The sequence below is a fragment of the Arctopsyche grandis genome, chromosome 3 (genome assembly GCF_051622035.1).
Source record: "Arctopsyche grandis isolate Sample6627 chromosome 3, ASM5162203v2, whole genome shotgun sequence".
In the NCBI taxonomy this organism is placed as follows: Eukaryota; Metazoa; Arthropoda; class Insecta; order Trichoptera; family Hydropsychidae; genus Arctopsyche; species Arctopsyche grandis.
Genome location: NC_135357.1, coordinates 33,314,882 through 33,341,924, shown reverse-complemented (window position 1 = coordinate 33,341,924; position 27,043 = coordinate 33,314,882). Strand labels below are relative to the sequence as shown.

Below are 27,043 nucleotides of genomic sequence, written 5' to 3'. Positions count from 1 at the left end.
TTCGAAAAGGTGCTATGAAAACGCCCAGAGGTTCCCCCTCTACGTGGGGCGCGACCCACGCTTTTGAAGCAACTGGTCTTGCAACGAGACACGTTCTTCGTTTTAACACCAGTGCTCCATAGAGCAGTGCGATGTGAGCACCTCTTTTGCGCGCCTGTTCGCACAACAAACGTCAAAACCCAACACGTATTAAACTCGACACCGTTTATAAAATTGACATAACATCACCGACACTTGTATTCTTTCCTAAACTTTAAATATCAAATTTTGGACTTAAAATCGTATCGAAAAAAAATTACAAAAAATTTGACATCTCGTGTTTCTATTGTAGCATTTAAAATTGAACACGTGGATTTATTTATTTATATTGTATTTTAATCTATATATCTCTATCCTTATCTTATCGATTGTTTATTGTAGGATTTGCATTTTTTTTGTATATTGTTATCTGGCAAATATGTAGATTGTATATTGCGAACGAAAGTGGCAAAAATAATTAGTCAAAAAGGAAAGTTTACGAATGTATGGTAATATATACAATTACTATTGTTGTTGTTTACAACACTGTAATGATACATTTCTCATACCCATACTATACACATATATATTTAATGTCGTATAAAATATTCTCTCGGCGCAAATCGAACCGGCGTTTTTTTTTAATTATTTTTTTAATATTATTAAAAACAGGTGTCCTGAAAGTGTTATGTGCTTATTAATAAAACAAGTCCTGTATCAATAAGAAGCAATCTGTCGACGGACTGAAGTGTCGATTCAACGAATAGTCAAATTTACAACGAAAAGTGAACAATACGAACTAATACGAAACGAATAATCAATTTTTTATACGTATTTTATTATTTATTTAAATAAAATTAAAAAAAAATCAAACGGAACATTCCTCTAATCAAATTCTGTAATAATACTAATTAATTATTTTCTAAAAAAATAACCAATTTTTATACTAAATAATCAAAGTTGCCATAATAATAATATATTTTTACCAATTAATAACAAGTGTATAAATAAAGAAATTAATACAAAAAAGTGCGGGCCATTCTTTAGGATTTTGGCGGATCCTCGAGTGGTTAGTAATAGTGCCTTAAAATATATAAATAAATTGCCATAAGTATAAGTGAGTGCGAAGAGCAAATGTTCTTCAGTGTCTACCGAAAGTGAGCAGAATATCATAGAGGAAAGTAAACCTGGGAGTGTTTTTCCAGTGTAAAAATGTCAACTCAGGCGTACTACAAGGACAGGTTGGGTTTTGACCCGCAGGAGGCCCTCAGGGATGGCACTCAGGTCAATGGAAACTCGCATTACTATTCGCCGAGGGCTCCACCCACCCAAGATGGGGGTCCTCACGAGCAGGTGTATGAGGAGAATTTGACCAAATTCAAAGGTACCACGTGTTGGGGATTTTTTATAGCCCAGACAGGTGCGTCAGATGGTCACGTCGAACAGTACTTTTGAGATTTTTGCATGGTTTTATTTTCCCTATGTGTGATGAATGTGTGTTGTGTCTACTAATATACCGTCTATATATGAGGCTTTAGATGGTTTTGTTTTAACTTTGGTCTTAGAATGAGATGATTGATCGTGTGAAACATGCTAGAGTATAATTACACATACATAAATGTGGGATATGACGTTCATTTTATTCCGTATCGTATTGGCTTTTTTGGACTTTTGGTGATTTTATCGTTCAAACTTGGTTTTAAATGTTGCATTTTCTTGGAATTCTTACTTATTCGTATGTTAAATCCGATCGTAAATGTCAGAATATAATTTATGTAAATTTTCGCGATACTCATTTGCACTAATGAAACCGTCGAATGGAATGGAGGAAAATTTTTAGAATTTAACATAAATAATAAATCTTTCAGCTTTGTTTTCCTCTTTTAATAAAAATTATTCATCGCTATTTTTGCATTAAAATAATGGTTGCATTAAACATGGTACAGTAGTAGTTTTATATTTTTAGAACTTTTTTTTAATAGATAGAAAATCATTGAACGGAATCATAAAAAAATGTGCTAAATTTTATAAGAATATTTTTAATTTCGTTTTACGGTAGTTTGATAGATAAACTTCATATTGAATTATTTTAAATGAAATTAGATTTTATTTAGGTTAATACGTTTTTTTTTCATAATCGAAGTAATCAATTGAAGTCGCTGCAATTGAAAGCAACATATTTTGGTTAAAAAGCCGTACAATAAAACTAGACAGTTAACTGTATAACGTAAAATTTTATTTATATGTACATGTATTTAAAAAAAAATTAACATTCATAAGTAAAAAAGCTGTAATTTGACGTCTTAGAATGTTGTTTGTACATTTGCGTAATGAGTGTATTTGTAAAACAGCTGTAATGATTTCCATATATTTAACGATTTACATAATTAAAACGTTCCACCAGTGTTTGCCTATTAACGCTACGCATATAAAGTAAAGTAATAAATTTCAATACCGATACATAAACGCACTCTAAACGTTACATCGCACGCACAATTGGCGAAATCTCATTGGTTGCCCGTGACGTCACGTCCCGAATTTTGCGCAGGTAACGTTTGAAGTGCGTAAACAAACTCGTTTGGTATCTTGACGCCTCTTTTGCATTTCTTCTTGTCACGCATTTGTTTATCGGACGTGAATTGCGACACGGAGCGTGTTTTTTCGTCGAAGTTCGTGTCTCGTATTGATTTGTGCGTGTGTCTGTATGTACGTGATTTTTTTTATAGTTTTTTTATTCATTGTAAAGTCGTCTCTATCGCGTGTAAAATTGGATAAAAAATTCACCGTACGTGAATTATTACATAGTTATTTTTAGAAGTTTTTCATCTCGATGCATCGTGTCAAGTTCGTCATTCTCGGTTGAATATTCTACTCGTATTTCCTCACATAATACAATTTTTATAAATTCTTTTGTGTATTCATATAGTAAAAATATACTATTAAATCATAAGTTGTTTCGTCATGCTTGGCTAAAGTATCATTTTATTCGAGTGAAAAATGCCGATTTATTACTATCGAAAGTGCATTTTAGAGGCGATTAATATTTTTATTGGTTTATTTATTGATTTCCGTCTGTTAAAGATAAATTCTCGCTTGATGAGGAGGAGGATGATGAAATGACCTTGACGTATAAGTACTTAATTAAATGTATGCAAATCATTTCGGTGGATATTATTGCCTGCCAATCTCTCTATACTCACGTTTTCCGGTAAAAATAGTGACCTTGAACTTTAAAAGTATACTTGAATGAATTTGAAAATTTGCTCGGTTGTAACACGAGTGTGTATCCTTAATATAATGCTAGATTTTTTTTTAGTAATAATATATTTGTGTTGGTTTTGTTCTTTTTTAATAAATAACCAATAAATATTTTACTTATATGAATGAAAAAAATTAATTTTTAAGCATCAATTAGTAAGATTTTAAAGATTGAAAACTTGAACCGTATTATTATTTACATCTTAGAAACTTTTATTTTTTCAAATGTTAGCTACCAACTGACAGCAATATATAATTTCGAGAAAGTATAATTTTTTTATTCACTTAGTTTTAAAAGTAATAAAAACTTATGATGCGTTTTATGTATAGTTATTATTTTGTTTCTTTAAATTCATGTAATGCCACAATGGTCTAAACTTAAAAATAAATAAATAAATATAAACGCAGCGTACAAACATATCAATAAAAAAACTCAAAACAGACGAATAAATTTTGCGAATAAACTGTTGATTAAGCTAACTATTGTAAAATTTTCACAAATAAGTGAATCTCAACACTGATGAAATCAGCACGCTATAAACTTTTCATCGAATGCGAATCCAACATTAATCTTTCACAGCTTCTTAATCTTGTTTTTTTTTATTGTTAATTCGCACATCCATATTACAATTTGTTGCATTTCGAGAGATGCGCCCATCCGTTATCTTATGCGTCTGAGTTGCACATTCCGAAGTGCGGTACATACATACATACATACATACATATACACATGTGTGTGTGTGTGTGTTGCACATTGTAAACTGCACTTCTCCGAAACCTTGAACCGTTGAGATCCGAGATTAAATGCCTACGACTCGCTATAGTATATTTAGATCGGCTTTCACCGAACGGCTCGCTTCATAGTTTTAACCTTTTCGCGCCGTGAATAGTTCCGCTAGTGCATATCTGCGTACGATCATGATTGAAATGGTCGGATAACTGCACACGAACTCCTCAATTTCGTTCGAGATAAGCTGGTCAAGGTCGAACTCTGTAGGTGTGGACGATACTGATACAGTGGCAAAAAAGCATACATATGTGTATTCAATATTCATACTCAGTGGGCCTTACTATAAAATTCATATGTAGTATTAAAGTAGCAAATTCATACAGTAAGTACATATGTCACGACATGTAATGTAACGTGATTTATACGCCTAATACGTATCCTTGCGATTGTTTGGAAAAGTTTGACAACTTCCGCTTAGCATATCAGAATATGTTAATTTTTTATAATTAGTGATATTCTTCCACAAAATTCATGTAGTATTCTGTGCATCGGCAGCAATAAGCTGCTTGTATTCGTACATGCAACGTACAATCACAAAAAGTTTAAAATAACCATTCATAAAAACAGGATTTCAATTTTTATGTAAGGGTAGTTTGTCATATTCGAGTACCTATACTTTAAAATAAAAAACAAATACCTATAAAGTCACAAGAAAATTCCGGCCGTTTTAAATATGTATGAATTTACACAGCAGTTATTTTAATTGTATTATTAAACATACGTATAGTTGATTCAGTTTAATCGATCCATTATTCTATTTGGTACAATTCTTGGAAAACATTTCCATCGCATTGGAGCAGGTGCTTAATTAGACCAAAGTGTCCCAATTATTCGGAATCAAACCATAGTAAATTTTTCATAGTATAGATGTATACATATATGCTAAGGTGTAGGGCCGGCCCGAGGATTTTCAGGGCCCCGGACAGTAACTAAAATTTGCGCCCATGCCACACAATATCATTTAATAAAATGCAATAAAAATAAATAAAAAATAATACAAATTAAAATAATGAAATTAATTTTAACATCAATTATTATTTAAGGCTATTTAAAAGGGACATTTTGACAATTGTTTGTCAAATTTTATTTTACTAGTCATTTTATTTTATGAAATTTTATTTTAAATTGTATTTTATGTCAAATAATCTAAAAATATTAGTTTAAATTAAATTTTCAACAAAAATGATATCGGCTTTTCGAAACTACTACACTACTATATATGAACAGGGTCAGGGTCGATATGAGAACTATTAGTGAAGTAAAAATATATATGGGAGCCTATAATGCAAATTTTATAAGATACAGTGTATTTAAAGGCATTTAAACATTGATGTATAATACACTAGATGGGCCCAGACGTGTTATTTTGGTAGGAGATCTTGTCTTCACTAACTGAGGGGTGCGGGGAGTTTAACCCTTTGCCCGCGTCACCAAATTTAGCGAACATGCCCTGTACTCGGCTGCTTTTTTGCGGATTTTGTTATCGCGTTTTCGACTATAAATATAGGTTGTAATATTTTATAAATTATTTTAGCCTATATTGAATTTTTTTTGACTACTGCCATTTATTGAATTTGGTAAAGTATAAATTTAGTAATATTTTCAACCAAGTTATAAAATTTTAACACAATAGACGGCTCTTATACAGGTTGGAACTTCCAAGACATCTATGCGTGTCTCACGCGCTGAGGGCATGTTCGCTAGGACATGTATAGTAGTCGTACGCGGTGGAAAGGTTAACTACCGGGGAAGTTGGGTTTTTTTTCCTACGACGCAGCGGTACCTACCTACCTACTAAGAGAAACTGTGCATGCGCCATGTATTTTGCATGCGCCAAAAGGGAGACAAGTATAACACGTGAGGGCGGATCTAGTATATTCTAGATCTATGCATTTAAACAATTAAAATCTGACAAAACTATTGGGGAACGGAAAGTCAAACAAACAAGACTACTGGCTATCGGTTGTGGGTGAGCTGTCACCGTCTCCAAAATTTGGATTCTTAAACGTGTTTATTACGATTATATTTCACCATCAACTTAGCGGACCCAATTAAAATCTCTGTCGGTGGCTAAACCTCGCAAAATGGCAAAGTTTCAAAGCGATCGGAACAATGTAGGAAGTTTGTCAGACCAATTCACGGAAGTGAAACTAATAAAAATCTTGTAATAATAAAAAAGGAACAAAGATTTACTTTGAAAGATTCTTTAATTTTGCTTAAAACTAAACGAGAATGAGTAAATGGCGCCCCCTTCGGAGCTAGCGCCCGGGGCGACCGCTTGTATCACCCGCCCCTAGGGCTGGCACTGCTAAGGTGCGTTTCTGTAGTCTTCGACTCGCCAATCTTCTAGCACTTTTTTTGGCCCTGATCATTTTTTCATCATCCATAAAAAGTATGAAACTATTCTTCTGTACTTTAATATTATAAATAGGTATATATGATATGCAAATTCGCGACTTGTTTTGATATTATTTCCATAATTGCGGTCGCTTATCGCCTTATTATATACCGAGTATACATAATGTGTCATACTATGTTTGTTCGTTAAGACATTTAATTTTAATTATTTATTTTTTTGGAATGGAAAGCGTTCGCCGAATGCAAGCACGTTCAATTAGGTCATCGAATATCCTGATGATGATAAATGTATGTACACAAAGTGAATGATGATGTATGTATTTAAATCGAACGCATGAGAGTACCTCGATTTTTGGTCATGTTTGCTAAATTTAACTTTTTTGCGGTGTTTTGTGTGAATGTGTGCTGTTTCGATTACCACTGCAACCTGCCTGGTTTTATTTTATTTATGCTAACCATTTATTATTGTACTAATGTTAATGTATGTTTATGTAAATGATAAGGGAGTCGAAGACCGTGTGATAATCATTGTGGTTTATCGACAAATCAGACAATTTTTGGCAGAAAAGTCTGTCATCAAATGCAGATTGCAAAATCTTTATTACTACAACAAGTTCTTGATCGTAGTAATACTACCAATCAGTTTTTACTAGATATGGATTATCTCGAGAAGTTGTATAACTACATACATATGTACCATATGTAGTTGGAAGATAAGTCGTATCGTCCATAGGTCTAATTATGACGATGATCTACGATCGATCATTTTGAAATTAATTTCATGTAATGATTTTATATAATATAATATAACGTTCTTTATTATATTGAATTTTTCTTTGAATGATTATATTACATTTAAAATCATGATCGATCGTAATTTTTTTATTTATTTTTTACTCTGTGCGTTGTTTTATTTTGATTTTATTTAATGCGTGCATAAAATTTAAACAAATCATCAATTTTTATCCAGAAAATTCATTGATTTTTTTATATATGTATGTATTTCTTCCAAAATGTTCTTATATTCTAATGACCTAAAATTTTTTAACGTGATTATTCATATACACATATAAAAAACCCGAATTCCATATTAGAAAGAATCATTTTTATTATTGCCAAATATAATAGTCAATCTATTACATGCATATGTATATATTTTATTACAATTTTTGCGCCATCATTTTGGCGTAATATATTCAAATCATTATGTTGATAATGGGCAGGTGGGTGAGCCAATTTGTGAGGAACCGTTCCAACAATTAAATCCGATAAATTGGAAGACTCATCAGTAATTACGATTCATATCTCAATATAATAATTACACAATTAAACAGAAAAATCATTTTTAATTTTGACCCACTGACAATCCATATGACGTAGTCTCAAGTGCACTCTGAAAATGGTCCAAATTTAAAATTTATATACTATAATATAATAGGTAGCAACATAGCTCAGTGGTTAGCGTACAATGCTATCAAATTAGAGGTCATGGGTTCAATTCCTGGCACAGTGTTGCTAGCCAGATATATGTGACTCCAAGTAGATCTTACCTATCAAAGATTGCCAATTTATCTAATTTAATTATTTTTTTTAACGGTTCTAAATCAATTAGAAGCCTGTCCTTATTTGTCATCATTATTTGAATATAATTTCAAATTTATAATAATAATACAAATTTATATAAAGCACATATGCACAAATTTGCCTTTACAACTTGTAAAGGCAATCATTGTACAAGTCGCCTTCCGGCAAAACCCATAATGACACCATAGTAAATATAGTTACAATATATGTATGTCGTAAAATATACATTAATGTAGGAGAAACTTGTCGAAATAATAATATCATAGGAATAAACATTGAACTGGGAATGCCCTTCCTTGACTGGAAGCCACGAAGACGTGCCGTGCCGTTCCTTTCAGTGTGTTTTGCCTTTATATACATGTCAATTATATTCGATTCAAACAGATAGCTAGTCAACTTTAGAGTAACCGTTTCAAAAATTAAATCAGATAAATTGGCAAACTCTGACCAGAAAGGTGTCACAAATATCAACAGAAATCATACAACGTATGATTATTTCCAGTTGAGGTTTAACCAAGGCTCAAACCGGGGATCTCTCAGTCGCCAACGTCACATGCTAACCACTAAGCTATACTGCTGGCTAAATCAAATCACATCATTTTTATTATGCTATATTTACATCCATCCACCATCCACTGTTGGATGAAACCTATTCAACACGCTTCCACTCGCTACCCATCTTCCCTGCTGTCTTCCTTTTATCCTCTCGCATTCTCTCGGGTATCATTCTAGCACTTATTTTGTCCACCTATCGTCCATTCTTCTAGCCACGTATGATTCGATAAATATTATGCTGTAAATTAAATTTGATTAAAAATCATCATGACCCAATTGAATAAACACAACCATATTGAACCGGTTTTACTTTATTACATAATACCATATTGTCTAAACACATCCTGCATTATTATACAGATAAGACTTGTATGGCAATTAAAACGGACAAACAAACGTACACATCATCATTACAAATCAAGCCGTGTATGGAATATGTATGGACCGAATCCAACACGTCCTTCTCAATAAGGACACTCCGAGGAGGGTTTCTAGGCGAAATTTACAACTCGCCTCACATCTAACGATCCTTTCTGCCAGGTCTAGGATGCTGACGGGTGTCATCCGTCTCGTACCCTTCCATTTATGGGCTAATGACAGATCATTGTTCGACTGGCGGCGTTTCTCCATCGATGATCCCATCTCCATACACGGTGTTGGCGTGCGAACGCTCGTACCGACATCCCATTTTTCAAATTGTGCAATTCTCGGAGATGTATATATATATTATATGATACGTAAGTTATGTCATCGGAGTACCATTAGCGGCGGGGAACGCTCTTTTGGTCTGCAAAGTGGTCCAGTCATCCCACGATCTCTTCGGTTAATTGTTTGACCTGATTAGATTCGAATCGGTATTTGACCGACTGTGGATACATAATAGTCCTTGCTGTGTTCGATTTTATGATTCACTTTTACTTGAGTGTTTTTTTTATGCTGCTTCATCGTGGCATATTTTTGCCTGCACTTTTTCATGTCGGATATTTAGTGGGTATTTATGTAAGTTCGAAATTTTTCATTGGACACACATCTGGGTCTCAATCTTTCCATTTGCCAATTTTGTTCTTGATATGTATCTCTTTTTTTAGTCATATCCGGTTTTCCAGACATGTTGATCATCTTCTTTGCTCTTTTAAGATAATTTAAGCGAAGGTCCATTCATTTCCAGCAATCTACATATATATAATATATATAAAGTTGAATGTCTGTCTGTCTCGTATAGGCTCCTAAACCACTCAACCGATTAAAATGGAACTTTCAGGATTTGTTTTATGTATTTCCGGGAAGCTTACTGTGAAAAAACCTCTTAATAATAATATTCGTAATTACGATTTTACCGACACGAAAGTTTGAAGCGCCATTGTGTAGTCAAGGAAATGTGTTCGTTGGTAATCACTAATCACGTTACCAGTTGGTTTATGACGACACGGCGTTGAAGAGACGTTGTTGAGTTCCAAACATCACTTAAAACGGGAACGGGAATTGCATGCCTTATTCTGGCATTGGTTTGAGTCCGGCTTATAATACATTTCTTAGATCAGGCCTGGTATCAAAAATCGAATCAAATATCGAGTGGTTAGCTTAAAATGTTAAAATGACAAGTAATGTATCATGTATGTAATATGTATTTTGTCAAATACTTGCAACTTCAAATGGAAAATGGATGCGATCATTTGTATTTCTGAATCTTTGTATGTTAACCCTCTCTTACCGAAGTGGGGTATGCAAGTGCCCCAATTTTTACGTTTTTCTTAATAACTATGTGGTTTTTAAAGCAATACACCCTATATTTCTTGTATTCCTAGAATGAACTACAAGAAATTTATTTTAATAGATTTTGTATGATTTAGAAAAGGGGTGCCTCGTTAAAAAAATACATTTATACATTTCTGCGTTCGAAAGCATGATTTTTAAAGGCGGTAGCGATAAGTCACGTTTTTGACTATTCGTGTGCATATTCTTGTTGATCGATGAATCAATGCGAGATAAAGAGACAGCTATATTTTCGTAAGCTATTGTTTTCGTCGCTTTTGGCGCGTGGCTATTGAGTCATGCAGTCGCCTGTTGGCCTTACCTATATGCGTTTGCATGTTGATGCTTGTCGTTATTTTTTAATACAAAAGTAGTCAAAAACATGCTATAGGACTAAAACTTTTTTTATGTTGATGTATAAAATGATTAAAGATATATATTGAACCCATTTGTATTGAGAAAAGCTGTATTTTGATTAAAAAATAATGGAGTCTTACTCGACCCCGGTTCGGGACACTCGTTCGATCTCGACGCTTCGTCCTTCAAAGGTTAATGATTTCATATATAGTTTTTTGATATTGCCTTCATATGCAATGGGGCCAAACGCCAATCATATCGATATGTTGACACTTCAAATATGTAATTCAATATTTCAAGTGTGGTGTGGTCTGTAGATCCACTCGAAACTTGCCTATTTAGAATTTCAAGTGCTTTGTACTTTGTATCAATAATAATTATAGCATACTTGGTTAATGGGCTTGAGTATCCGTCTTCTCCGTTTTGCACCAGCTTCATCTTCTCAAGTATTATTTTTCTCGTGTCGCCTTTGCAAAGGAAGCATCATCCTGTTTCGCATATTCGACTTTTATTGTTTCAAAATAAACAATTTGTCAACGCGTCCTGTCAGGAGAGTAAATCATGGAGACGAATAAACCAATAAAAGTGCAAGCACTGCATCAGCCGAGGACTGTCTGCGATTTAATTGAAATGTATCTTGTTTGTGTTTTGAATCAGAGGCTCTCAACTCCGATCCGGTTAAATAAACAGGTCAAATATCCAGACATATTTCAAATATAGCAATTTTACGCTGGTATATTGATATTTTACTGGCTGTTGAAAATCAATTAATCTTTGTATGCCCAGATAAGATTATCGCGATTTTTGCAGTTTGATTAGAATAAGTTCATTGACAGGTTGAACGAAGGGCATACATATGTATGTATGTACATCAGTACAATATTTGATCGAAATTAATATTCGAAGCATGCAAATCAGATGAGTCATCAATCATTTGAATAAACCAGAGTTGTGCATCCGAATATATTTTCTGACCAAGAACTTTTGCTGCGAAAAATAGGGAATATATAATTGAACTATTCACTTGAGACACCTTAACTTTATTTCGAAAACTTTTAACTTTTAAATATTCACTTTTCACTTGGTACAATTTTGTTCCTATATGTTATAATGTTACTAGAAAAAAACATATTTTTTTGAATGTGAATATGGTCAAATCTGTATTAGGATCCATTTAGTTAATTGATTTTTTTTATTTAACATCATATTTAACGAATTAAACTGCAGGGATTTCGTGTGATAAAATCGCTAGCTACTATACAAAGATGGTAGACGGCAATTTCTACGATCGCTTCGATTACAAATCCGGTAAAATATTTAATTTAGCGGTATTTTTAATTTACCGATGTAGCCTAAATTATCGCGAAATAAGTACATATACAAGAATATTATTGCATACATTACATTAAAATCGATGAAAATGGCGTATTGTGGATTAGGTTGTCTGGAATTTGTTTATTTATACCTGACTAGTTGTTTTACCCGGCTTCGCTCAGTATTTGTAATATAAACAGCGTAAATATGGCGAATCTAATAGTAACTATTCATCTGTTTTTTATTGAATTTATTTGAATCGAAAAAAAAAATGTATTCAACCAATCGAATCGTCATAGAAACTGACTTGTTTTCGATTTCCAACCAACTATAGTTACAAACTTACAAAGTCTCTTTCGAAATTATATATTAGATGTATTATATATTATACCAGAATCCGGCGGCTCCCCCGAGGGCATTTTCCCCCGGCGCCCCCCGTCCCCTTGTCATCGTGGAAATTTTCACTTGTTTTCGAAGTTCCCAACCAACAATACTTACAAAGTCTTTTCGAAAGTATATATTAGATATACGTATTCCATATATATGTATGTACATAAATTAATAATATCAACAACTGACTTTTTATATTAAAAAATTATTAATGTAAATATTTCAAAATACAAAACACAAACTCAAAATTAACAAAAAATAAAATTAAAAAATTCTACCGACCGCTACACGCGCGAACAATGCTATATTTCTTGACCAAAATGCAATGTGAAACTGAAACGAAATGCAATTGGCCATCGCGGGTCGATAGCATGCACATTTTACGTTTCATGCTAGATAAAATGGAGATAGATAGATATACACAGTTTTTATACTAGAAATAAGGACAAATTAGTTGTAAGTAGAGTAAGAAAAAAGAAGACAGCTGGGGTTGTTTTTCACAGGGGTGTGCTCATAGACAATACCCTCCTTGAGTGCATCAGGTCTTCTAAGACCGTGAATGCATTCTTGCGAGGTGCGAGGAGACACCTCTGTGAGGGACAGGACATATAAATTAAACATAAAATTTTAGAGTTAAGTAATTAAGAATATTAAATTAGCTAAATGGCTAAAATTATATAAATAAATAAATAGATCGTTTCCACTATAATACATCTATCAAACAAACAAATTAGAAATGTATTTGTACCTTATTGACATATTTGTGTAAATTATTTTTGTTTTATTTGTGTAAATTAAATTATAACTCGATTTATTCTTACAAGTACATCTATACATACACATGTGTCCATATCAGAGATAAGATTATTTTTTTCATTTTTAATCCGCAGTATAAACAAGTCGTTCATATTATAAATATCTATGTACACGCAAAATTACACTATTGCTTGTGATATTATTTTATTTAAAATATTTTGAATATATTTGAGCTTTCCTGACCGGAACGTCTGCTCATCATCTTCACGCTGACGTTATCGCAAGTGGAGCGACGTGCTTTTTAATATGGCGTTAACTGCATCGGTTTATCCTTTCGTCTCGTGCATATTGCACTCTTGCAATCTTATTTTGCACGCTGAATGCGCTACTCGGAGCCACGAATGCCAACATTAATAACTATGGTTAGTTTTCAGTATCAAAACATGCGAGGGAGAGCAATAAAACCTCGACAGGATGTAACATGAATATAATCGGTACTGAGAAGTCGCAATTGAATCACACACGAATGTTTAAGATCATGGGGCTTCAATTGGATTTCCGAGTATCCTTTGTGGATTTATTGGATTGAAGCGTTTGGACGATTCTATTGTGCTTTCTTTCGCCCGTTCCAGGAATACTTTAAATGCCGATTTATATTTAAGTTTACGTTTAGGACGATTGTGGTGTTGGTTTTACGTGCTCGTAAATCCTTACTGAATCCTCGTTCAGTGTTTCTATTTCTGGAATGTGTTTATGGAGGACGATCCGTTCCCTTCATTTTATGTGTATGAAAATTCAATGTTTTAATCTTATTTTTATCGTTTTTCTTTGCAGATGAAAGAGATGCCATACAAAAGAAGACTTTCACGAAATGGGTCAACAAACATCTGAAAAAGGTATTTTTTCAGTCATTACTATTAAATTTTTACGATTTTAAGCTCGAAAGTGTATTAGGCAGATGGGTTTTTATTGCCGTGGAAAAAAAAGCAAGCTAAAGCTGACAGGTTTTAGACTTGCGAATAAATTTTCGATTTTATTACTGTTTTTCCTCCCCCCCATTATAATTTGATTTTTATTGGTTTGAATTTGGACGTTTTATTTATTTATATTATTTTTGATGGTGAGAGGAGGGTTTTGTTTCGTTTTTAATTATTCTTTTGGTAATGTAGTATTTAGATATTTATCATATATTAAAATTAATCCGTAGAACAATTTAGCAATTGAATCGATGTTATTATTACATGTCCATTTAATGTGTTATTTAGTGACGGTTTTTAATCCTTTATTTGACTTTGTATATATTATACAAACATACATATATGTATTTGCTTGATTAAAGACTGTATGGAACATCGTCTATGACCAGATATCAATAAATTTTCAAATTAAGGATTAGAAATTGTTCAATATGCACACATACATACATCATTACACACAAAAAAATGGGACTTTCGTATATTATTGGCTGAAACATTCACTGATTTCTTCAATGTTTTCAATGTCAACGCCCCGTATCATTGTCGTAAATAAATTTGACATTTAAAAATGAATAAAGAAACAACCAAAGCACAAACGGGCAAGATGATCACGAGACTTGTGTAAATTAACCGTTAGCTTTCGTCGAGTTCAATATCTACCCATGTGACCTTTTCCAAACGCGTACTCTTTAATTTGGACAATTGCCCGAGCGAATCGTTAGATTTTGTTATTTACCTATAATTAGAATGATTGGTGTCATCTTGGGGCATTTTCCGAAAGTGAGTAATTTTTTCTACGTAAGTGGACTTTTTTTATACCTCAATCGTTTGTATTGAAACTCTGAAATCGACTCGACCAAAGCAATATAGAAGTACGAACTACTCTTCTCCATAAAACTAGCAAGTTTTAATATGATCCGTTCATTGGTTTGTTTGTCATCTAGATTTTTGCAATGTTCCTAATGGTCGTTGTAGCCATGCATACATATATCAAATAATTTTAAATGAGACTAATATTTTGTAAATGATTTGGCTCATACTTTGAAAACTCCAAGTGAAAACAAATCGAAATTTAAAGTTTGACATTTTAAACTTAAAATAACATTTCCGAATTTGCTACTTATGCAAAAATACTAGTTTTTATAGTGTGGCCGAACCCACAACACTTCTCTGATTTGGCACAGTCAATTCTGGCCATTGCTTAAAATGATCCTAATATCAATTCATTTCTGTTTTTTTAAGCTCAAATAACAGCAGAAAGTATCTTCAAACTAATCTCTTGAGATCAGCTTCCAAAAATACACGTGTTCCGAAATTCCTTTGCGATAAATATGTGTCTAATCAAAGATAGTCCCCAAGCTATTTATCACTTAAGTCTACCGGTTGGTTAATTACGATTGTAATCTTTTACAATGATAATAAGATCCCTAACGATTTATGTCATAATATTAAATAAGTCAAAATTCGAGCAATCAACTAGCAAACATTTGTTCTTTAAAGGAGCAAATATGTCTCAGATCATCAAGTCTTTGATCTAAAATTTTAAGTATCCCAAGATGAACTTTTGAATCAATTTGTAGACTTGATTGTTTTAAATCTAATTATACTACTAAAGAATATAAAAGTTAATAAACTAAGTAGTAGACAGAGACCTCCCCATCGACCCACCTGGTCGTAATTTTCGATACCACGTATCCGAGCCGTTTGCAATCAAACTCTCATATACCCAATAGAATAACTTGAGACTCGACTGGTAATGTTTCTGTTGTCTTGCCTAGATTTGATCTAACTAGGCGGGGTTGTCACCTACTCGTAAGCGAAATGTTTGTCCAGTGATGTAAGCCTTCACCCACCGTTTTGATTCCATAGCACCGGTCTCAGAATTGCTTTATGGTCTTGTTTGTCGATATCACCCACGTGTCCGTGTCCTTTCCACGATATTCAGCTGCCGAGAGTTTAATTGGAAGTTGACCCACGAGAGTGAAGTATCGAGGTTTTCGGTTAACTCGGAACACCTCCTCAAAACAATATCTAATGTATGCAACGGTTTCGGTCATCAATCAATCACGAGACCTTTTGTTGCTCGCCTCGTACCCAGAAGTGCTATTGGAACCGATCGGCGAGGAGATAAAGTCTGTCGAACCAGATCGACATCGTCAGCTGAATACCAATCAGGATCTATGAATTTGGGTCAAATGCCTCAAATGGAATCCCCCTGCCTTCGAAGATTCGCTATTTGATACAATTGCAATGAGCAGACGTGTTTTAAGTCGGATTCAACGAACGGTCAAGTGGTTCTCACGGCTCACACTTTTTTGTCCGAAATCGTATGGACAATGGACAAGTTTTTCACAAAGTCTGATCTCGGTACATATTTGCATAAAGTAGAGTACACTTTGGTCTTGTCATAATGGCTTCATTTGGGTCGATTCTCACGATGCGCTGCATCCGGTAGGGATTCGTAACCTTTTTTTTTATGTCTGTTGCTATGTGGGTCGATTTTATTTGGTTCTAGTACTTCTCTGTGTGTCAAGTTCTATCGATATGAAGTTAAGTGTCATTACAGTGTGTAATTCGACCAATGTTCTAGGATTGACTTCCAATATCTGACATAGTCCAGACAATTTGACATTTTTTGATATCTGGAATAGGGATTGTAATTTACCGTCAAATTTCACTAACCGGTAATGGGTAAATGATTTTTCCTTATACCGGTATTTACCGGTAAATGTAAAAATGTGGATTAGATAACTGTATGTGGTTACTTTTTCTAAAATCGTTAACCTATATTGAATCATAAATAATTAAAAATAAATTTCAGGTGTATAGTGTCATATAAATGCATTTAAGTAAATTCGTAATAATAAATAAATATTTTATTTTTATTTTGAACTTGTCATATTTATTTATTTAAAGCTTAGACAATTTGAAAGTTTCAATCATAATTGAAACAACCGTCTGATCGCATTTATTACGATTTAGTTGATCTGTGTTGCCAGTGAATTTATCAATTTGAAATTTTCATATTTAATACCGAAAATAAACGAATTCCAGACAACCTAATCCGCAATACGACATTTGGATCGATACTTAATGTAATATCATGCAATTATATACCTAAATATATATGTACTTAATTCGCGATAAAATAGTTACGGTATTTTTTAAATTTACCGGTGGTGAAATTTTGTCGATTTACCGTTAAACCGGTATCCCGGTATTGCAATCCCTAATCTGGAAGTTGTTCAGATGAAACTTCGCTTAATTGGTCCAATGTGTAGTCGAAACAAATTAAAGCTACATTAAAAGTCTTTGTCCCAATTGTGCTGGTTGACCCAATTTTCAAGTATTTAAGTTGTATTATTGTAAACAGGACAAACATCATGATGACAATCATCTTTTTAAGAAAACTAACCATTTTTAGTGTAATTTCGCCAGAAAATAAAGTTTGACAACCACATATGTATGTACTTCATTGAACTTGCATTGACGATTCGTACGCGTCAACAGCAATAAATCATCGAATCATCATCAGTTACAATAACGCTTCTGTTGCTTGATTGTTCTTCATTTTAACCGTAACCGTATTAGATACCTACTATACTTTGCAATGATGACTATCATCGTCGCTACAAATAAATGATTTATATGACATTCTTATTATATAACCGTAACATTGGTGATGGTATATCATTTTTTTTTTTAATATTATAAATATGTTTCATTGTGTTTTTTTCTTATTTACACTACTACTACTACTACTACTACTACTACTACTACTAACACGTGGTTTGGTGGCTAACATCGGCGCTTGCTCCGAAATCCCGATCAACTACTAACACCATCATCTCATTACACGATCATCATCAGCACTGGAAGTACGTCAAGGTCTGTATCATACACTGTACAAAATTTTTAGATTTTATGTTCGTATTTTTGACACAAAAACGTGTCATTTTCTGGCGTCGGTCGTTAAAGTTGTCTAATATTAAACGCTGCACGCGATGCGTATCTTGATTTAATTTTAATTGTATTTTAATCATAATAAGACAGTGGGTGAGGTGCTAATTTTTAATATTAGCAACCTTAACGTGCGATCCGATTGCACATTAAAATGTGTAATCACAAAAATAAAAACGGAATAAAAACTATTCTTATTCGATTGCTGTTTCTGTATTGCTTTTGTACATATTATATTATGAATTGCATTTCTGATGCATTGTTACAGGTACTTTTTGTTTTGTTTTTTTTTTATTATTTGGGGATGATTTGCTATCTCTGTGTCGTTTAAACCCCTTTCGGAAAGCATTTGGATTATTGTTCTGTTGTTCTGCAACCCAAGTCCACACGTTTGCATGATCTGTTCATGGTTTTTTGATTTTGATAGATGTTGAGGTTGGGTTAGGTCTAATCATTAATCTCCCTCTAAAGTATGATACATACTTAGCATTGTGGCTTATTAGCTCGTACACGAATAAGAATAATAGAAATAGGTATGAGACATGGTTTTAACTTGTTAGTCATCGTAGATATGTATGAGTTGGATTTGAACCCTGATCTATCTATAAGTATGAAGAATATTCTTAGCAATTTATTTTTATATATCATTTTACTTTAATCATTTTTGAACATTCATGATATGGAATAGTCTAATAATATAATATTTTTAACGAATCCAGTTTTTCTCCAATCTTTGTGGCAAGAATTAATATAAACATATTAAAGTATTAGTTATGACTTTTATACTGATTTTCTTTACGAAATGATATTTATTACAAAATTATAAAGGTCCCTTACCTGTCGCAGCTAGTGTTCGACTTCATCGCTGAATTTTCCAATTTTTTTAACTCATCAACATTGGCATATTGGCAACGTATAAGCTAGTCCTATAAAGTTTTCTGTAGTCAACGTGATGCTATGCATCTTTTTGCATATACATACATATACAATAATCTTTGAGACGAAGAGCGTTTGATGTGTTTCTCTTTATCTTTACTTGATATTTTACAATTGTGCTGACGGAAATATGACAACAATGAATCCACTTAGTAGACTCCCTATGGCGACTCCGCTGCGGAAATCCGTCAATACTATCGACGTATCGTTTATCTGTTTGCGCCTTAAGGCGACTATCTATTTAACGCTATTTTGAATCACAAAGTGTATACCTACCATTGTACGTAGTATAACCTATGTTGCCTTACCTTGTCATAGTCGATGTATCAAAACGACTTAATCTTACTGATATTATAAGAAAATGTCACGTTAATGATTGAATTCACCTGTACGCATATAAATACAACTTCATTGTATAGACAGTTTGTTATTTTAACTTCGAAACGACCTACAAGTTTCCACCACCTACTATTTTCAGATAAGTCCCACTTGCTTAGGATAATCTGTACGAATGCCTACACCTATCGAACTATCGCGCAGGAAATATGAGACAAGATACAAGAGACCAATGAAAGTCGCGCATAAAATCAATATGCATTTCTATTCCAATGCATCTAATACAGATGCAATATATCTTCTGAAAACGAGTATAACCACACGCTGGACCAGTGCACTCGGTCCCTTGAGATAATATATTCCACCCTCATCCTTATTATCCGGCTCGGTTCTGTGTCTCAACCACCTCTTATGGCCACATCATCACGCCCACTTCAAATGACGTCACTTCTTTCTGAAAGTCCCACTCTTCTGTGTGTATGTGTGGAAGTCGCAACGTGAAATTGCACGCGTGGGACAAACCCCACGTGGGCAGAGCCTAGTCGTCACACTTGTCGCCGAAATACAAGGTGTTTATCGTTTAATTAAGCCTTCTTTGACCTGTACGGCTTTTCTGAGATTCTTTCTATTCATATCCGTATGTTAATGGCAATGAATTGAGCATGTTTTAACTTATATTGCAAAATCAAAAAAAAAATCGCCTAGTTTGTGCTGCCAGCAATTTTATCGATTAGGCATAAAATTATATACAAATATCGCAATGACGTGCTTTTATATTATGAGGTGGGATGAGTTCGATTTACTGTTTTATTTTATCATTCCATGGTGCTAAAACAGGCCTAATTTGTATATGTATAGTTCTATAACATTAGGCAGGCCTGCTCTTAGTACCGTCAAATCGGTACGTTCAAACTTTTATTCATACTGGCACAGCACAGACCGACAACTGCACGTAAAAAGCAGTACGAAAAATATTCTTTGGTACATTCTATACGGACGTGTCCGGTGTACGTGTCGTAGATGTAACAGCAGTAGCCAACACGGTCTATTCATACTAGACGTGTCACCGTAACTTATCAAGCGAAACCATTTTTCTTTGGCTACGAAAACCTTTTTCTCCACGCATGGAGTGACGTCATAGTGGCGAATATACGCCTCGTAACAAAATTGCGCATGTGCATATATTCGAAAATGACATATTGTGACAATATTAACTCGACTATACTATACTACGCAAGCAATATTGCACCGTATCGATTTTTCCTTGCATTCAGTCAAAACTTGTCTGAACCTACGCTGCTGCATAGTATTGTTGCGTGGGGTGGGTTCAGGATCCAAATGAAAGGCCAAAGTCGCTTCACAGCATCTATTCAACAATCCAAGAGGTCCACACGGAACCACCGCACACTCCAGAATATCTGTTCTCCCGTGTGTACCTCTTTATAAAGGGCAAGTTGCACAGCACAGGTTCCCCGATCCGTCAGTGTGTCTATTGTCTAGACTTGTTAATGCGAGTCTATTGTTCACGCATGAACTCGCCCAGGTCTGTGAGAACGGGCACTTACTCAGTCCCGTCAGCCTAATCCGGGGTCTCTATTGTTCACACACCAATCCACTTGGGCAGTGGATACTCTCTCTCATGTTATCACGTTACAGTATGAATAGAAGTAGTCTTTTCCGTGCCATGCTGTTGCCTTGCCGTGCTAGATAGTGTGATTAGACCCCTTTATCAGTGGCGTAGTTTTAATCCCGACCCATAAAAATATCGTCTTGATATTGTACATACATATGTACATAGGTAATCAGTGACGTGCCGTGGGAATCTCCCTGTTTTTGCCGCACAGCTTTGTTTACCTGTGCGCGAGCAGGATACAGGGTGGCTATGTGACTCGCGTACATTCAAGCAAAGCTGTGCGATAAAAACAGAGAGATTTCCAGGGCACGCTAATGATATGTATGTACATAGATACATCATGGATATAAAAGCAATTTATATGTCAAAAAATTACTTATGTGAGTTAGTTCCTTGAAACAAAACTATTATACGCGAATTTAGCTTGCACGTTCCATAGTGTATCATGATTATGCACATTGCCAATAGCACACACTGATTGAACTGGATCTAATTGATATGCCTTCATTTCGAAGCCTTGAAATTTGACCAAACCACTTCTTATTATTTTTTGAAAAAGTTTCGCTGGCGCCTATGCCTGTTGACTTTTGACTGTTCGTATCCATCATAATCATCATCACAATTCGAAGGTAATCGCAACTCATTTGTGTCATTCACTCGTTTCGGTGACGCAATTGGTTGGCTCATTCATTCAACTGCATGTTGCCTCAAGCAGTTTCTTTTTTTTGCATTTACTCGTTTCTCCGATAGTTGTTTCTCGTTGTGCAGTGAGTCATCTTGCACTTGCAACACTCGCAACATTACAATCGAATATGCTACTTGACTTTGATCTCGATGATTGCAATCCCATGGTCCATTTATGTACACTTCTTATCTTCCTGTCTATCTTCATGCAACCACTGCATGCATTACGTCCGTCTTGAAAGGAGTTTACCATTTATGTATGTGTGTGTGATACTTTTTGTAAGGCTTCCAAATCTTAATTGGGATATTAACATCCTGATTATTCCCTTGCTTGTTTAATTCGCACCGTATCGATGGTCTCGAAACCGGCACAAGGTAAACTTATCATACCTTTTATGACAACGACACTAGTTTCTCATCGAGTGTTTTTTTATGTATCGCTCTCGTTGCGAAAATGATTTTCACATTTTAAAACGCTTTTCGCCGCTTGATTGCTTGTACGGCATAATATCAATCTATATAAATTTTATAAATTACATCGCATTTTATTCGATCAAGCGCGCCACTGTCTTTCAGTGACGTTTCGTTTTTTTTTACTTTATTTTCGCAATATTCTGCAACGCTTGTGCCTTTCCTTTTCGTTTGCTGATTTGTCGCATTTATAAATGTACAAAGGCTGTCATCGATTAATTGTGTTTAGTGTATCGACATTTTTGCACAATGTTTACGACTCTGATGTCAAAAGATCACGGTTGAAATCATTAATGAATTTATCGTGTGTTGAACATATATTACATTTATGACTTATCGAATTTTTATTTTTGTTAATTATTTCTGTCAGTAACAAGGCTCTTTTTTCTCATTGGGGAAAAAATTAAAATTTAATCATTATAGACCGTTTCGAATGAAGGCTTTTTCGAACGTGTTAATTAATGTTAATCTGGGATTTTATTATTTTTTTGCATTGAAAATTCGATTGTACATGCATTTTAGTGAATTGAATGCCATTCGTGGTCTCAGTTCATTCGATTCAATATCTGTGGTTATCCAATTCGTCATTGTGATTGTGCATCGAGTCGATTATCGATTTGACCTGCATTGATGTTACCTGACCTTAGTTTTTACAATCGTACTTATTTGCCATGATGAGAGTTTTTTCATTTTTTACAATCGTGTCGGTTTCATTTTATTATCGAATAAAATTGATGACTAGAAATTGAATATAGAAATTTTGAGCATCGATACTAATGATTAAGTGGTACTTTTCCCAATTTTTTGATTTTTTTTAACAATATATGGAGAATATACATATACAATATCTTGTTACTATACCGGCTTAACTTTCAAAGTTGCCACCGAACTTGTGGGGTTAGCATTTATATTTATCGCCTCTCTTCTTGACATAACTACAAAACTTTGTAGACCATCTATTTGGTGGAGTTTGGTAGGATAAGGTATTGCTTACTTTCAAAGTTAGTTGTTTTTCTATAAATATACATATACTGGTAGATGTGTAGGTAAAGCTACTTCCTAATAGGAAATATAATGAAAAATAAAGCGGATGAAGTGCTAGAATAGGTTATGGAAATTTTGTGTATAACTTAGTGGGCGTAGCTAGAAATTTTGGGCCCTCGTATAATTTTTTTTGTAAAATATGAAATAAAATAATTTTAGCTTAATATCTAAGCACATAATACATAAAGTAAATAAGAAAATAAATTATAAGCTCATCTATTTTAAAATTTCTTTTTTCTTGCTTTCATATTTGCGAAATCACTAATAAGTTTTTAAGTTGTATTTTAGATAATTCAATGGCCAGTAATGCGAGACTATTTAGTCTTTTTTGTCCGATATACAATAGTTTCCTTTTTAGTCTTTAATCATTTTTAACTTACTGACAGGCCTTTCAACACTCGCCACTGTTTTTGGTAGTGTAAATTGTATAACCTATTAGTGAAGTAAAAATAGTTATAGGCTTTTCGATGCACCCCGGTTAATTTGCATACTTAAACCAAGAACTTGTCAATGTCAATGAATTGACAACAAAACAAAAAGATCGACCGATTCGTACAATGAGTTTTCAGTGTCACAAATGTCACAATGACAGTTTAGCCTGGCGTATTTGGCCATAACAAGCATATCGAATCAACATTATAATATAAACATTTTAACATTCCTTATGAGTGAAGTAAAAATATATATGTATATGAGAGATAATGAGAGCCTATAATTCAAATTTTATAACATATAGTGTGAAGAAGATAAATATATAGGCGTTTAAACAATTAAAATCTAACAAAATGAGGTGGGGGGGGGGGAATTCAAACAAACAAGGCTACTGGCCACTGGCGAAGCTGTCACCATCTCTAAAATTTTTGGATTCTTAAACGTGTTTATTACGATTATTTTCCACCATCGAACTAGCGGAAGCAATTTGAATTTCTATCGGTGACCAAACCGCGCAAAATGGCAAAGTTTCAAACCGACCAGAAGAATGTAGGAAATAGTGTCAGACCAAAAGGCGAAGTGAAGCTAATAAAAGCCTTGCAAAATTAACACAAACTTGTGAAAATTCACTTTCTAAGCAACTGTTCAATAAATTTAAATTGTGATATTGATAATAATTAATATATGTAAATTGATAATATTTTTTTTTTCATATTGAGTGTTTAGAAATTTGTCAAGCTCAAGGCCCTCATGGTTTACATGACCCTGTTGTTACGCCAATTGTAGCTACGCCACTGGTATAACTACATATATTATCAATTCCATAAGATTACATGTTTATAAATGTTTAAAAATAAATAGTTTGATAATATAAATCAGTTTATAAACGGTCAAACAGATTATTCTAGTCTATTATTACTATTGTATTGGAGCATTAATCGAAAGGGTAGTGCCATAATAATACATCATCCAATCAACGATCAGTAAAACCCTCTAGAGGGCATTGTAAAATTTCAATTATTAATTTGGTTTTATATTGTAATGATATGATTGGTAGTAGAGTTAATTTCCAAAATTTTAACGGTAACAATTTATTTCTAAATGCTCGCACGTGGACTCGTGAAGACCTACACTCGCCTCCACGTGTGCGAACTCATCAACAACGTGCCCTGCTGTCCACCTTATGTAAGTTTTGATTCAAAAACTCAAAAAAAATAAATAAATCGAAAATGCCTCGATGTTAACGCTTCGTATCGAACGTATTCGCTTTTTGATTAATTTGAATAGCTTTTTTCTATACAAAACGATCGTAATGCGTAGTTGAATGTGTAATTATTAGAAGTAAAGACGTATTTATAAGACGTTCTTCAATGCAAAAATTAATTTTCAGCATAATTCATCGTTGTTAATGGATGTATTATATTTAAGTAGTGTTGGTTTTTCTTTGTGTTGATTTTATTTATTGCATGTTGTGTGCCTTATATGGCTCTGTACTAAATTACCTAGACGTCCTAGACCAATTGTAAACAGTTATGTTCATTGCACTTACTTGCACTTCCATGTATTTAAGTAGTAATTGCACTTTTTAAATCGGTAATGAATCATATCAGTAGGTGATATTCACGACCATATAAAGGTATGATTTATTAGCGTGTAAAGATGTATGTTGTATTGGATTTTGTTACCATTTTTCTATGACTCGTGTGATGATTCAAGTTCGTCATTGAATTGTCTGTTGGTTTATTCAATTTTGCGTCGTTTCCTTGTGCTGGATGTTTCAGCAAAATTTGAGGAAACGTTTAGATGTGCTTAGAATGATTTAGATGCATGCGATTTTAGCTTGTGATACGCTTTGTAATTTTATTTTGTTTGTTTTTTATTTGTTTTTGATTTTTTCGTATTGTTTCAGGCCAATCGACATGTGAACGATTTATTTGAAGACTTGAAGGATGGGCTGAATCTCATTTCGCTGCTGGAGGTGCTAACTGGCGAACACCTCGTAAGTTTAAACTTTATTACACGTTTATCATTTCTGAAACCTCTTATCTTAACATGTCCTAAACCAGAATCCAAAAGAGTATAGCACAAGTCCTTTGACATGAGTTAAAAAGCCATACAAATTGATATCTTTCATTGAAATCTATCTTCTGTATCTTAAAAGGGTTAACGTCGTTCAATACTAGTATTAAGATCTCGCTTATTACATATTATTATGGCATATTTTGATACATTTGAAAGTATTATGTTGAGTTTTTTCAGTATATGATTTAATTATAGTAATTTCAATCTTATTGTAACTCTCAAAACCTGTTGAAAGAGATTTGCATTATTTATATTGTATGTAGTAGGAATAGAGTTTATCAAACTTTTGTAATCGTGACCTTCAAGTTAGAAGCATTTTAATGTATGCATAAATTTGCACCAATATAATTATGTAATATATATAATTATTTAAAACTTCATTCTTATACGTCAACGTAATTGATTGATAATTATATAGGTAGGTACATTTAAAAATATTAATTTGGAACTTTTCATTTTTTTGTTTGATTTTTTTTCAAATCAATAGGCTAATTTTTTTTTAAAGCAAATTTTGTAGTCTTTTCACTTTGAAGAATATTTCCAAATCATAATCAAATGAAGCATTTTTACTTTATTTCTTATACAGGCGACACTTTTTTTTATATTTATAAAAAGCTATTAATATTTTAAAGATAAAAAAAAACCTTAAACATAGAGAGGCAACACTTCAAATTAACACAATGAATAGATTTTGATTCAGAGGAAACTTTGCTATTCGATTCATATTTGAACATACTCAAATTTGCAAAATAGATCCAACTAAATGATAATGAACAAAGTTTGCATATTAAAACGTTTAAAAAGGTTTCCTCCTGACACAGCATTGGTTTTCAATCGCTATAATTCATATTAGGATTTAGACCTGCATAAAAGATCCAACCGTGAAGTTGTAAAATACACGGTAGCTGCAATATATTGCCAAAATATCTTTTTTTCTTTCAAAATTTGGACTTTAGACTTGTTGCCTCCGATTAACATCACCGTATTGTTCGTTACAAAAAGTCACACTCGGATCAGTTCCATTTGGCGATATCCATTTTCCGTCGCTGAAAATTCGGTTAGTGGAACACTTATAGTTTCTTCGAGTTTCCCCCAAATCGCTGATTCAGTGTCGGCGGCCATTTTGGCGAATTTTCCGCAATTTCCACCGTTTAGCGGAGATTCGTGTCGGCCGCGCGTTAACCCAATTGAGTATCACTCGCTCGTTTTGAGCTTTTCGAAGTGCGGCGCTTAAAGGCTTTTTTGGTTATCAACGCCGAGGAAAGGCGTGTCTCTCCGGTGATTTACTATTATTGCAGTTGTTTGTTGCCTTGAAAATTTTGACCGCTAAGTGTGGATACAAACCGCACGCGACCG

At 33.7% G+C, this 27,043-nt stretch overlaps 1 protein-coding gene across 1 annotated transcript in view; it reads left to right on the top strand.

Annotated features, from left to right (window-relative positions):
- Positions 1–27,043, top strand: part of shot (dystonin-like protein short stop) — a 288,361-nt gene that overhangs the window by 119,745 nt on the left and 141,573 nt on the right. Inside the window, exons 3-5 of the mRNA XM_077427723.1 lie at positions 13,967–14,028; positions 17,980–17,997; positions 25,515–25,604. Of these exons, the coding sequence (XP_077283849.1) occupies positions 13,967–14,028; positions 17,980–17,997; positions 25,515–25,604 (170 nt within the window). The remainder of the gene's footprint in view (positions 1–13,966; positions 14,029–17,979; positions 17,998–25,514; positions 25,605–27,043) is intronic.